Source organism: Lucilia cuprina, chromosome 2 (genome assembly GCF_022045245.1).
Source record: "Lucilia cuprina isolate Lc7/37 chromosome 2, ASM2204524v1, whole genome shotgun sequence".
NCBI classification, from domain to species: domain Eukaryota; kingdom Metazoa; phylum Arthropoda; class Insecta; order Diptera; family Calliphoridae; genus Lucilia; species Lucilia cuprina.
In genome coordinates, this window is record NC_060950.1 from 34,487,367 (window position 1) to 34,501,622 (window position 14,256).

General features: G+C 31.0%; 1 protein-coding gene across 2 annotated transcripts; it reads right to left on the minus strand.

Annotated features, from left to right (window-relative positions):
* Positions 1-7,822: 7,822 nt before the first annotated feature.
* LOC111687460 (transcription initiation factor TFIID subunit 4) lies at positions 7,823-12,894 on the minus strand. 2 transcript variants are annotated; one of them, XM_023449901.2, is made up of 3 exons: positions 12,747-12,894; positions 9,247-10,362; positions 7,823-9,188 (listed from the first exon to the last, which is right to left on the minus strand). In XM_023449901.2, exons 2-3 carry the CDS (start codon positions 10,340-10,342, stop codon positions 8,080-8,082), a joined length of 2,205 nt encoding a protein of 734 aa, XP_023305669.2. In that variant the 5' UTR covers positions 10,343-10,362; positions 12,747-12,894; the 3' UTR covers positions 7,823-8,079. The 2 variants fall into 2 exon arrangements, with proteins under 2 accessions (XP_023305669.2, XP_023305670.2); XM_023449902.2 differs by lacking the exon at positions 12,747-12,894 and adding an exon at positions 10,605-10,757.
* Positions 12,895-14,256: the final 1,362 nt, after the last annotated feature.

Consider the following 14,256-nt stretch of genomic DNA (forward strand, 5'->3'; position numbering starts at 1 on the left):
CTACATCGTTTTTCAAAAATATCTACATGTAATTATAAGAAAATACTTTTCCCTTTGCACTGGTAGTGATTTAAACAAAAGGGGTAATTACATGTTGAGGATAACAATAAAAAAGTGTAAAATAAAGTTTTTCCTATTTTTTTTTTTATATTTGTATGTATACTCTAAAAGGAAAGTTAACAATTTGACTTTGACATTAGAAAAAAGTTGTTCGTTTCATATTTCTCCTTTATTTAAAACGGTTTTTGGTGGTTGCCATTAACTTTGGAAAGTTGTTATCTCAAAATGGATGTGTAACAAATTAGTTGATAACAGTTTGTTTAAAATAGAAAAAAAAATATTTCGAAAAATGGGGTTGTGCACAATTTTAATGACTCTTTAACTTTTTGTGGTTAATTATTATGCGTAATGTTGCTTATTTTATCTAAGTAAATTTTAATAAATTTTAATGTACAATATTAAAAGCTATTTATATTTATTTAAAACAAGTAGGAAAGTATAGTCGGGCATGGCCGACCATATAACACCTTACACCATGAGTATATTTAAAAAATTTTTATTTTTCACAATGAAACTTTTATGTTGAATTTTACCTTAATTCCAAAGTATTTAAGCAATATATATGATTCTGAGTCGATCGGTATACTTATAGGTGGGTGTAGCACCAATATTTTTGTGTGTTACAAACATCAGCACAAACGTATAATACCCTCCCCACTATAGTGGTGTAGGGTATAAAAAATTAAATAATCCATGAATGGCGGCCTGTACCTTGCGACGCAATTTTCAAGATAATTTGATGAAATTTGGACCAAGCATGTTTTTGCGCCAGGGATGAAGCCTATTGAAAATGGTTGAAATCGGTTCATTATTTCACTTAGCCCCCATACAACCGTACCTCCCGATTTGAATCGATATCTATCTAAAAATTGGCACAAATAAGTTTTATATAAGTATAATTGACACTAAATTTTCGTAAGGATCGGCCCCCATACAAACCCCCCTTCAAAAAATGTCTTAAACGTCTAATATTGATTTGTAGCCATTTGTATCGCAATGAAATTCAACAAAACAAACTGTTATAAAATATATCCTTTTCCCAAATTTACCGAGGATCGGCCCATATTTGACCTATATAAAGCCTTTTTTAGAAATTTTAGTTTTTTTTTATCAATAAATTGCTTAAATATTTTGGAATTATGGTAATATTCAATATAAAAGTTTCTTTATGAACGTTGTAGGGTATTATATGGCCGGCCATGCCCGACTATACTTTCCTACTTGTTTTTCTATTTTTTCAATGCACATTTTTTTGGGTTTAAAAACATGTATATTTTCCTCATTAATGTTTATATTATTTAAGTCAAATTAGTTTTATTATATAACATTTCAATTTCAAATATGTAACATCCAAAGAAGAACATAAATATATCTTCTTGAGAATGACTTCAGACTAAGTAAATTTGAAATCAACTGTGTTAAAATCTAAGTATAATAAGTAGTCCGACTATCGCACATAGGAAGTTAATCTCTCACATGTACGAGTACCGTGTGAATACTGCTCTCCTTTGAGAAATTGAAACTTGTCAAAACACTAACCCCCATCAACGTTACCGTTGAAAATTTTTGGAAAAAATCCCACTGAGAGGGGATTTGTAACGCAAAAAGTGTCAACGTGGGTAAAATGATTTAAATGTACATTAAATTGGTAAATAAATCAATCAATAATATAGCCCAGGAAGAAGGGTTTTGCTGGGAAATTTAGATAGCTAAATAAAAATTGGAACATCTTCTCCTTAGCATAATTATTTAGGGATTTAGGAAAAGTCACCGCGCTAAGCGAGATTATGGAGGTAAATGGTTACAAAAATCTGTTTTAAGCGAATATCCCGCTTATTTAATTTGTTTGTTTTCGAGATATAATGAATTATTTTCTTCTTGCAACGACATTTTCAAATCTTAATATATTAACTCCAATACAGATCAAGTTACATTTTTTTGTTCTAATAGAAGCTAAAAATACATTGTTCATTTCTGTTACATCCATCATATATCAGTATAGCTATGATATTCGATACACAAAACAAAATCTCATAATAATATCAACCTAATGTTTATAGAAGAGCATTCCATTTATTGCATACGGTTTGATGGTGGGTATATAAGATTCGGCATAGTCGAATATAACACTCTATCCCTTTTTTCCACATTTTTTGAGGGATTATGTGTAAGATTGAATACTTTGAATGTAAAATTTACCTAGAGTTGTAATTATTTGGCAATGGCTGTAAATATGTAAATAGTTTTAAGTTGAAAGTCTATGGAGGATACTTAGTATGTCGGAATATATGTAGAAAGTCTATTAGTTTTAAGAAAACATGTAAATTGAAAGTTTTGGGAAATAAATGAAATAAAATGAACTCTAACTTGTTTTATATGTTTTTGTTAATATTATAAACAAATTTTAGTAAAGGCTCAAATCATTGGCTCAAGGATATTTTTGATATCGTTACCCTTATTTTAAAACCATATTATTTCAAATAAATATTGTCATACTACGACACATATGCATTAGTTACAGTCTAAAATTGTTAAAATAAATATTTATCTTCACAATATCTTTTCGAAATAGAATAAACGGAGGCTGAAAAGGGACATAAATTTATAATAAAGCAACAACTTTGATAGTTTTTAAAACGCTTCCTAGTTGTCATCTTTAAGGTTTCAACATATTAAGGACATTCATAAAATATTTTTCTAGTTAGACAATTCACCAATTTTAAATATCAAATACTGATCCACTGAGAATATGTTTGAAAAATTGCATCTCTTAATTGCATCTTGTTTAACCGCAAAGATAATTTTATAAAATTTGGCTCATCTAGGAGGAGAAAAGGGTGTTGTGTCAATTATAAACAGATCATCATAAAATTTGGAAAAATATTTTTTTATTTTTTATGGGTCAATTATATCCCGATCCTCATATATTTGGAATGCAGTTTTTGTATTCTATAGAAGGAAAAGACCGTTATGAGATGGTTATGGAGAAGGACAATTATAGGCCGATTCTTATAAATAGATTTTGGTTAATATAAAATTAGCGCCCCGAAAACTACTTTAACAGACGTACTTCCATTTGCTCACATTACTTTAACGTGAAATACTGGATTAAAGAACTTGTTTATACATATGTATCTTTCTTTAAAAATATATATCCCCCAAAAAATGAGTACAACAATGAAATTTCACAGAAGTAAGTTTTTCACAAGCCAAATTCTCTTTACCAAATATCCCAGAAATATCTCTACCAAATTTTATGTGAATCGGTCCATAGTTGACCCTACCCCCCATAAAAAGTCCCCCCATAAAATATCTTAAATGCTCATTACTGGCTTAAAAATAGGATTATAGCAATGAAATTACACAGAAGTAAGATTTATACAAGTCAACATTTACCAAATTTTATATGGATCGGTCCATAATTGACCCTACCCCTCATATAAGGTCCCCTTCAGGAAACGACTTTAACGTTAATTATGGGCGTAAAAATACGAATATAGCGAAGAAATTTGACATAAGTATGTATTTTAGGAACCAAAACCTTTCCACCAAATTTTATGTGGATCGGTCTATAATTCACAAGCTAAAATCTCTTTACCAAATTTTATGTGGAACAGGCCTTAATTGACCCTATCCCAACATAAGGTCCCTATTAGAAAAATACTTTAAGGCCCATTACTGGCTTAAAAAACGAGTATAGTAATAAAATTCGACTCAATTATGTTCCTTGATAGTCAAAAACTTTTAACTTCATTTTATGTGGATCGAGCCTTAATTGACCTACCCCTAAAAAACAGTAAAGCGACTAAATTCGATATACACATGACCTGTAGGAACTAAGATCGTTCTACAAAATTTTAAGGAGATCGATCTATAATAATGCAGAAAATGACTTTAAAGCTCAGTATTGGCTTAAAAATACTAGTAGATTTTAGAAATTCGACATAAACTAGTTTTGTGTAAGCTAATATCTCTATCTCTTCTATAGGAACCGAAATCTCTCTATCAATTTTAATGAGGATCATTCCATAATAACACCACCCCATTTAAATTCCGCCCCAGAAAATGACGCGAAAAATAAGAATACCGCAATGCAATTCGACATAAAATAATTTTGATTTAAAATCTCTCTACCATATTTTATGACTTTAATGTTCCTTAATGGCTTCAAAATACAAGTAGATCGATGAAATTTTAAACAAATAAGGAACTGAAATCTTCCTACAGACTTTTATGAGAATTGATCCATATAAGGAGTGAGATCGAAAAATTCTTAACACACGTTTTTCATTACATTTTTCAACCAAAGTATTATTTGATTTTTTTTTTTGATCAAGTTACCTTTGAAAAACATGTCAGTTATTATGTGTAATGTCAATTATATTAATTTTTTTGTTAATCTGATTAAAATGAGTGATCAGAAAAAAGTGCGTACTGAAATTATTAAATATTTTCAACTAAACCCAACTTGGTCTTACAAAAAGTTGGCCAAGCATACAAAGGTCTGCCGTCAAACTGTTTCCAATGTTATTAAACAGTACCGGTAGGAAAGCAGCTCGGTTAGCTCAGTGCTCGGACTATTTGGTACGAAAAGTTAAAGCTAATGCAGGTTTAAAAACATACAAGGCTCAAAAAGTTCCTGACAGGAACGCTGCTAAAAATTTAGAGGCCAAAAACAGAGCACGGAAATTGAAGTCAAGTTTTATAAAAAAATATTCTTGCTGCATAATGGATGACGAAACGTATGTTCTGGCAGATTTTTCGCAACTTCCAGGTCAAAAGTTTTATGTTGCTGATGCTCGAGGGAATGTTGAAGAAAAGTTTAGGACCCAAAAGCAGACAAAATTTCCCAGAAAGTTCTTGGTATGGCAAGCAATATGCAGTTGCGGCAAAAGAAGCCAATCATTTGTTACAACGGGCTCTATAAATACCGAAATTTACATCAAGGAATGTTTACAAAAAAGGCTGCTTCCATTCATAAGACTTCATAATGTGTCCACATATTTTTGGCCTGACTTGGCATCCTGTCACTATGGTAAACAAGCCCTTGAGTGGTACAAGAACAATAATGTGGTATTTGTACCAAGAGAGGCAAATCCTCCAAACTGCCCGGAGCTAAGGCCAGTGGAGAGATATTGGGCTCTTGTTAAAAGAGAATTGAAGAGTACAAAAAAGGTGTCCAAAAGTGTGGTAGATTTTAAACGGAGATGGACTACATGTTCGAGCAAAGTGACAGAAAGCACTATAAAAACGTTAATGGAAGGGTTTCCGAAAAGGGTTCAAAATTTCATCACTAGTGATTAAAACTATAAAAATATTTTTTTTTTGTAAATTGTAATAATAATTTGAATCAAATAAAAAAATATATAAAGCTGTAAGTTTAGTGGTTTCTTTTTTATAAACATACATGTATGTTAAGAATTTTTCGATCTCACTCCTTATGTATAAATAATCCTACTTCCTATAAAAAATAGCACTGTCAATAGTACAACCCCCATTAATGGACCTCTTTCAAATGTTACCCTGATGTTCTCATTAATATCGATATATAATAATAAAATATTCAAAATATCAAAGTTCATTTATATGACAGTGATTTGATGGTGGGTATAAAAGATTCGGCATAGCCGAATATAACACTCTTACTTTTTTATAATTATTTTTTTTTTTTGTTGTTGAATATTAATTTACCAACAGAATTTAATTTTTTTATAAAAATCTGTTTGGCTAGAATGCACCAATACCTATACTTTTTTTGTTACTAACGCATATTTAGAGTTAGATACTTTTTCACTAACACATGCTTAGAGTTAGGAACTGTTGTCAAAAAGTCAGACTACTTATTACACTTTGGTTAACATCATCATTTCTGCAGAATTTTTTCAGTACTTCCATCGAGTAAATTCTACTTCATTTTCGCTTCTTTGGAAGTTTTTTTTTAGATTAGCAGTATTGCTCGTCCATTATTTAGAGAAAGGAATAGCTTTTATTAAAAGTTTTGAGAAAATAAATTAAATAAACTAATATGTATGTATATTTTCTTCTCTAGATAATTTATATAAAATTAAAATAAATAATAATCATTTATTTTAAATTTAATATCACACACACTTGCACTGACAACCATAGCATTTAATACCCAGAAATAAATTCATGCAAAGTGTTGTATTAATCTGAATGCGTTTATGATAATTACACATGAAAGCATTAAAAAAGATTTATCTGAGAAAAGCAAAATAAATCCTGGTAACATGAAAAGCGAAAAAACTCCCTTTCAACTGTTTTGATAATTTCAAAAAAATATTTGCACACAAGAGGTTATAAGAATGAAAAAGTAGACAAACATACATACATATGTATGTATGTAAAATATTGTATAATAGAATTGCATTACAACATTTGAAATAAATAAAATTTAATAAAGACATTTGTTTTTGGCAGTAATAAATTGTATTAAATAAAAGCATTAAATAATGGTGATTATTTAAATGCAAATAAATAAAATTTAAACAAATTTTCAGTATTATAAAACAGAGAGGTATTTAGAGAGATATTAATCATAAAAAAGAATTGTATATATTCAGCATGTGTTTTATTCAGGACACAAATATCATAAAAATTGAATTAGCGTTTTATTTAATAGCTCGGAATTGTGATTTATACTAAATTATATCAGAGTAATCTTAAAATTACTCCTTTATTAAAATTATTATACCCTTCACCTTCGTGAAAAGGGTATATATAAGTTTGACATTCCGTTTGAAATTTCTATAATATAATTTTCCGACCCTATAAAGTATATATTCTTATAGATCCTTATAGATAGCGGAGTCGATTAAGCCATGTCCGTCTGTCTGTCTGTTAATATCAGTTTTTAGAGAACCCCAGATATCGGCGAGATCCGAATCCTCAATAATTCTATTAGACATGCTTTCGAGAAGATCGCTATTTAAAATCAGCAAAATCGGTTCGAGACAACCTCTGATAATTTCATCAAAAAATGTCATATTTTTTTCATGCTTTGTTAAAAAAGCAACAACACTGTATATTAGAAACAGATGTACACGTGTGTTTGTAGATATATTTGGTTTTATTCAGCTGTGTATTTTGTTCGGATGCTGTTGGCGTCATTGCGTTGTTATTTTAGTTTTTCTGTGTTTTTCGTTATGTATGTTTAGATGTCTGTTGGTTTAAATGCCTTGTGTATTTTGTTTTTTATTTCGTTTAGCTTTGTTGTTCTTTTTGTTTAGCTTTTGATGTAATAATAATGTAGTCGGGTAAAAATTTAAAATTTATTATGTTTAAAATACACTATGGTGAAGGGTATATAAGATTCGGCACAGCCGAATATAGCACTCTTACTTGTTTCATAGTCCCAATAGTTTTGAGATAACCTAAATCAGCACGGATCCACGGGAAAAAGGGAAATTTACCCCTCCCCCAAGGATTCGAAAATTTAAAAATGATGAAAAGGAAAAAAGAAAATAATTATAAAATTATTATGAAAGCACAGTTAGGCTTGTACAAAACATAGTTGTGTCACTTTTTCAAATCACAACAAGCTTAAAAGAAACCAAATAAAGCTTAAAACTACTAGGTTATGGTTGATGTAAATAGTATATTAAGTGCAGTTATCCGGTTAGATTTATTTTTGTATAAAAACTATCAATTTAATTGTATAATAAAATTTTATCAAACATTTAGATAAAGGGGGTAAATTAATTTCCACAATATATATTTTTAATTAAAACAAGAGGCAATGTTTGTTACTAAACTAAATAATTTTATTTGCATAAAAAGTTATTTGACAAAAATACTAAACGACAATTTTTTACAAAAATATCTTTTCCACAGTTAACTATTTTTAAATAAAATTGTTTAAAAATTATAAAATTTGGCAAATAAAAATTCAACAATATGATTTCACCTGATGGTTATAAAAATACACTTAATTTAAGAGAAAATAAAAATCATTTACTTATATAAATATTAATCTCTAAAAAACTGTTTTGTTAAAAATTATTTCCAATAGTAAGCCAAAAATACGGATAGTATGGAAATCAAACCAAAATTAATATAATTATGTCCAGAACTACTAGCTACATGTATTCCAGATGATTCGGCCATTAAAGCTGAGGATCGAATATTACTGTAATAGCCGGGTAATTTCATAATATCTGGTTGGCCGTATGGATTTAGTGGAGCTAATGGTACAGATCCTTCGGGTACTACTAAAGGTGTCGTGGTTTGTAATGGAGCCAAGGCTACACCTCCTTCTAAGGTAGTTATCTTTTCTGCAGCGACTGGCGTAGTAGCTACTGTTGTGCTGGAATCTGTTGTTGGATGTGAGGTTGTTGCTTCCGTTGGAACTTCAGAATAACAAGCTTTCTTTTCAACTTCAATTGTTTTGGTACTGTCATTTGGATCTGGCACCTGAACCTTGACCGGAACACATGTCGTTGTTGGAGCAGGAGTTGTCACTTCTGGAGGTGGAGCTGGATAGCAGGCAATTTTTTCCACTTCAATAGTTTTGGTGCTATCATTTGGATCAGGTTCAGGTACCTTGACCGGTACACATATTATTCCACCTGGAGCTTGCTCTGCGGGAGCTGCGCCAGGCGTCATAGGTTGCTCAGCTTGTAGTGGACCTTGTGCGGTTGGTTGAGGTAATATTGGATTTTGTGCCATCGCAGAGGTAACGGCTGCTCCCGTTGCTAAGCCAGCTACAGCAGCACCTGCAGTCGCCATATTGGCAGTGTTTGTATTATCCATATTATTGGGATTAATGGGAGCTAATTGAGGTTGCTCGGCAGCTGGAGGGGGTGGTGCATATGAAGGGTTCATTGGTACGGGAGCTGCGGCGGGAGTTTGGGGTTGTGCAGCTCCTGCGTTTATGACAGTTGTACCTCCTCCAACATCAGTAGTGGTTACAGAGCCAGGAGGTCCATTATTAATAATTATAATCCTATCATTATTATCTGCACTGTTGCCACCGCCACCGCCGCCACCACTATAGCCACCGCCTCCACCACTGTAAGAGGGAACATGCTCCACGACTTTGGTATGTGTAGGTGTTAAAGCATGGCCTAAAAGACCACCAGCTAAGCCACCAGCAATTAAACCGCTTCCTATAAAAGGCAAAATATATAATTTTAAGGTTTAAACATCACTAATAATATAACTTACCAAAACCTAAGCCAGACGATGATTTCTGAGGCTGTTGTATAAATGTGGCTCCAGCTGGTATAGCTGATCCAGCAGGTAAGAACGTAGCTCCAGCTGGCAATGCTGCAGGTGAAGGGTAATATGCAGGAGCGGCAGCTACAGGAGGCGAGGGGTAATAAGTAGCACCCGCTGGCAAATGACCAGGGCTATGGTAAGTAGCACCAGTTGGGTATCCGCCACCTACAGGTGAAGAAGGGTAATATGTAGCACCTGCTGGTAATTGTCCGGGTGAATGATAAGTAGCTCCAGCAGGTACATGACCAGCAGGATGATAAGTTGCTCCAGCTGGTAATTGTCCAGCCGGGTGATATGTGGCTCCAGCCGGCAACGATGAAGATGACGGGTAATATGTGGCTCCAGCTGGGACCTGTTGTCTAGGATAACTTGATTGTACATTATGAGCATTGGTAGCTGTTATGGGTGTATGATAGGCACCGCTGCCAAAACTGCCTCCGGTGGAATTAAAGCGATTACGATTATAGCTTGATTGTTGAGTATTGTGATGCGTAGATGATATTGGTCTATTTGCCGTGTTGGATGCAGACTGATAGCTAGGAGGTGCAGAGTAACTAGGATTATAAGCTGGTGGTTTTTCATTAACATTAGTTCGAGCACCTCCTGCAGGATTCGTTGCCGAATAGGCTGGTGGTGGTCCCTGTTTAGGTGGAACATTCCAGCCTATAGGTGCATTACTGGGTCTGGCTGCAGATGTATGAGTATTACTGCTACTAGCTGGTCGTGAGGCGCTCACTGTACCAGTACTACCGGGACGTCTGTTAGCCTGTTGATTGTAACCAGCATAGCTCAATGAACTTAAGCCTGTATGTGACAGGGAAGGATTTGAGTGACTCGAAGAACTGGGACTATGACTCGAGTAGCTATGGCTACTGCTGGGTTTATTATAAGAGGTTCGTCTGACATTTGAAGAAGACGAGGAAGATGAGCGACGTCCACTGCTTGAACTGTATATACGTTTAGCTTGTACATGTACATCTGTGACAATGGCAAACATGACCATTGCCAGAAAAATGTAGTCTAATTTGTTTCGCGTACCCATTTTGATATGGAATATATTATCTGCAATTGAAAAATAAAAACAAAATGTGATACACATATTAAATTAAATTTACACATAAGACAGTAAAATTTACGTCGCAAAGAATATCTTCGTGCTTAACTAAGAAAATCTACAATTTGTTTCATCCGGTCTTTAGTAATGTGCAGTATTTATAATAATTTTAATGAGCTTAGAATATTCCATGGTATAAAGAAAACATTTTTTTCTACTATGGAATATTCTATTCAATTGTACAACTTACATGTCTAACACTGAACTCTCTCGTAAATTATACACGAATAATTGAAAAAGATTAACTATACTAAAATATCGAAATGTAAAAATTAATTTTCCTTTTTATGAAGAACTTTTTTGGAACAAATTTAATATTAATATACAAATTTTGAATTCATAATAAATTTTTTGTCAATGCTCTTATATAGACTTAAAAATGCATTATTGTTTTTTTTACAATTCAAATTTCAATTCAACATTGTTTATTTTATATAGAATATAAAAATTCTTATCTCAATTAAAAGTTGACTCTTCTTGATCTATGATTATCTCTCTGCCATTTTAATGTTCTACAGATTATAAACATGAAAATTACCGACAGATCTGTTTATTTACAATACTTGGAATTTCATGTAAAAAATAAAAAAGAAACTTATAAACAACGAAACAAAACAGCAATATTATGTAAACAATTATAAATAAAATAGTATTAAATCTAATTCACAGAACTGTAAAATCTAGTTATGTATTACAGTGGACGTCATTAAAAAAATGTAGTACTATTTATTCAAAAGCATTTTTTTAATATTACTATAGTATGAATCATTGTTGTTCCCACCTTCATCAGATAGTTGATATATTTAAATTGTCTTTAAAAATGCAACATATTAAATATTTGTGAGTATACTACTTATACATTCATACATATATTCGGGGTAACTTAAAATAGGGTGTAGTTTCCATACTTTAAGACCGATTCGATTGAGGTACAGCGAAATAATTCCCAAAGGCTTTTAGCGTGTACAATGAAATAACTCTCAAAAATTTTCAATACAAATAGAGACTTCTAGATAAAATTATTCCCAATTTATTGCATTTTATTGTACCCTACACCACCATAGTTGCGTGAGTATTATACGTTGGTGCTGATGTTTGTAATGCACAAAAATATTGGTCCTACACCCACCTTAAAGATCGACTCAGAATTATTGTGAGCCGACTAAGCCATGTCCGTCGTCGTTCGTCTGTCCAGCTGACTGTCCATGTAAACCAAGACAAGCGTCTTGGACAGCAGGCCTTCTGCCGGTCGCAAAGATTTTCAACTCTGGGGTATTTAGAACGACATTGCTAAATTTAACGTTTTCTTGCACACCATTAGAGAAGCCGTTATTCGAAATACCGCAAAGTTTAAAACCCTTGCGCCCGGCCAACACTTTCCTGTCCACTATAGTTTCTTAAGGAGTTGGTAGTTTTTTTTACGAGTTAGGAATTATTTCATAGAAAATTATTTTACGCAAATAAATTCTTTGACTTTGGAATTATTTTATATTTTTTTAAGCTTTGTTTCATTGGAAGCTATTTCGCATTTTTTGTGACTTGAATTTTTAGAATTCCAAAACTCCAAATTGTTGGGAAATATTTAATTTTAAACTTTAGGAGTTATTTCATTTTTAAACTAGTTTTTTGCGGAAATGGAGTTATTTAATTTTCTTCATGGGGATTCTTATTCACAAACAACAGACTATTTAATAAACAACATTTTATTTTAAAATTTCCATACAAAATTTGATTTATAAATCGTTTATAAAATAAAGTTTTTTTATAAATAAGGCTCTTATAAAACAAAATGTCCATACTAAATCCAATTTATAAACCGTTTATAAAACAAAACTTTTGTTTGTGACTAAGGGGGTAAATATATGTTATACAAAAATACCGGTTATAAAAACAATAATGTATATTGTATTGTAATTGGTTTTATTAAATAAATTTTGGCAAATAATAATTTGAAAACTTGAATTTAACAAACAAAATCCACAATTGAGTTCCAAAAATGTAAAATCGCTAAGGAATGCGTTCAAAACAAAATCAACAATTTTAAAAGTGGCACGAGCGACACACATACAACAGGTTTGTTCATTATAAGACATAATTTTGTATTTTATTTATTTATTTTTTTAAGTTTATTATTTTATTTATGTTTATTAATTGTATGTATATAAAGGTCACGCATGTGTCAGTAAAGTCTATTCACTTGTATTCACAAATTCTTTGTTCAAAAAAAAAATTACTTTTATTAAATAAGCCAACCAAAAGTGAAATTGATTGATAATGTGGGTTTTTTTATTCTTGCTGGTTTAAAAAATATTTAAATTAATTTGTATTTTACCAGTAGCTTGTTGTTGTTGATGCTGTTTTCTCACTTTATTTCAGTGGTTTAAAATAATTAAATTAATACGTTTTATATGTTGGTTGTTGTTGTACTCGTCGTGTTACTTGTTCAACGTTTCTCAATAAACTAAATTGTTTTGTAGTTTGTTGTCTGTATTTTGTTTTCTTTAGTATTGAGTTTGAATAATGTATTTGTTTTTATTTTATTTTTTGAATAAATCATAGACATCTGAATTTTAGTGATGTACAATTTTTGTTCGCTCATGTGTGGCTATACGTTTGAGTAGTTGTTGGTGACTAATATATTTTGCTACCTACTTAAATGGTATTGTTTTTTTTTTTTTTGTAAACATAGTTTTGTATAATATACTTACCTGTTTACTCTTTTTTTCTACACTTTTTCTATAAGAGGAAAAAAATTCATTCGTTAAAATTAGTGTGGGAATGGTAAGAAAAAGACACATACAAGAAATATATTTGAGAGAGACCTATGCTATACTAGGTATTTGTAAAAACTTTATGAAATTCAAAAATTATGCTGTTTGAATTATTCTATACCAATCCCTGCTTAAGCATTAACTATAGATTACACAAGTCAACAAAATCGAACTTTTTGCGTGCCTTTTATGTATTTCCACCCGCTGAGTGTAAAAATCGATATTAATTATGGTTAGCTCTAGTTTCTGAGAAAGTTATTGCAGTATATCTAGATTACCTTGCACACGTAGAGAAAAAACATAGTTTGACATGGTTACTATAACTAAACTATGTTCACTGTAACAATATATTGTTATGAAAAACATATAATTGTTATATCATATTCATTTTTATTACAATTATAAATTTTTGTATGTTTCACTGAAAAATAATTATTTTTTCAATAACTATGTAATGGTAACGATGAAAACATATTATGCAACTAACAATTATTTAAACTCACAAATAACCATTATATGTTATGTTGTTATATGTTATATTACCATTGTATGTTATGTTGTTATAAACAACTATTAAATGTTTTGTTGTTCTTTGCTTGTTGCTACAACAACAAAACAACTTTAGCCACACACCTCACACATATTATTTTGTGTGTGTGTGTTGTTTTAAGCGACAATAAAATGAGTTGAAATAATTCTCATTTGGTTTGTAATATTATATGTATAAGTATTTCATTTTGAATAGAATAAATAAAGTGTAATTCGTGTGGATTTTATTTTTTTAGAAGCTGTAATTATACTGATTCAGTAATCAGAATAAATGTGATTTCGATATACATATGTATATTTTTAACGATATTTTGATGACAGTGGATCATAACATAGTCATGTATAACAAACAATATTGAAATAAATAAAATATATTATGATCAAATATTTTAGTTGATTTTAACCATAATATTATATTTTAAAAATGTTACAATAACCATAATATTTTTAGACTACAATCATAATTTTAACCATAATATGTTGCTTTTAGAACATGTTTACAACAACCACTCTGCATGCAAG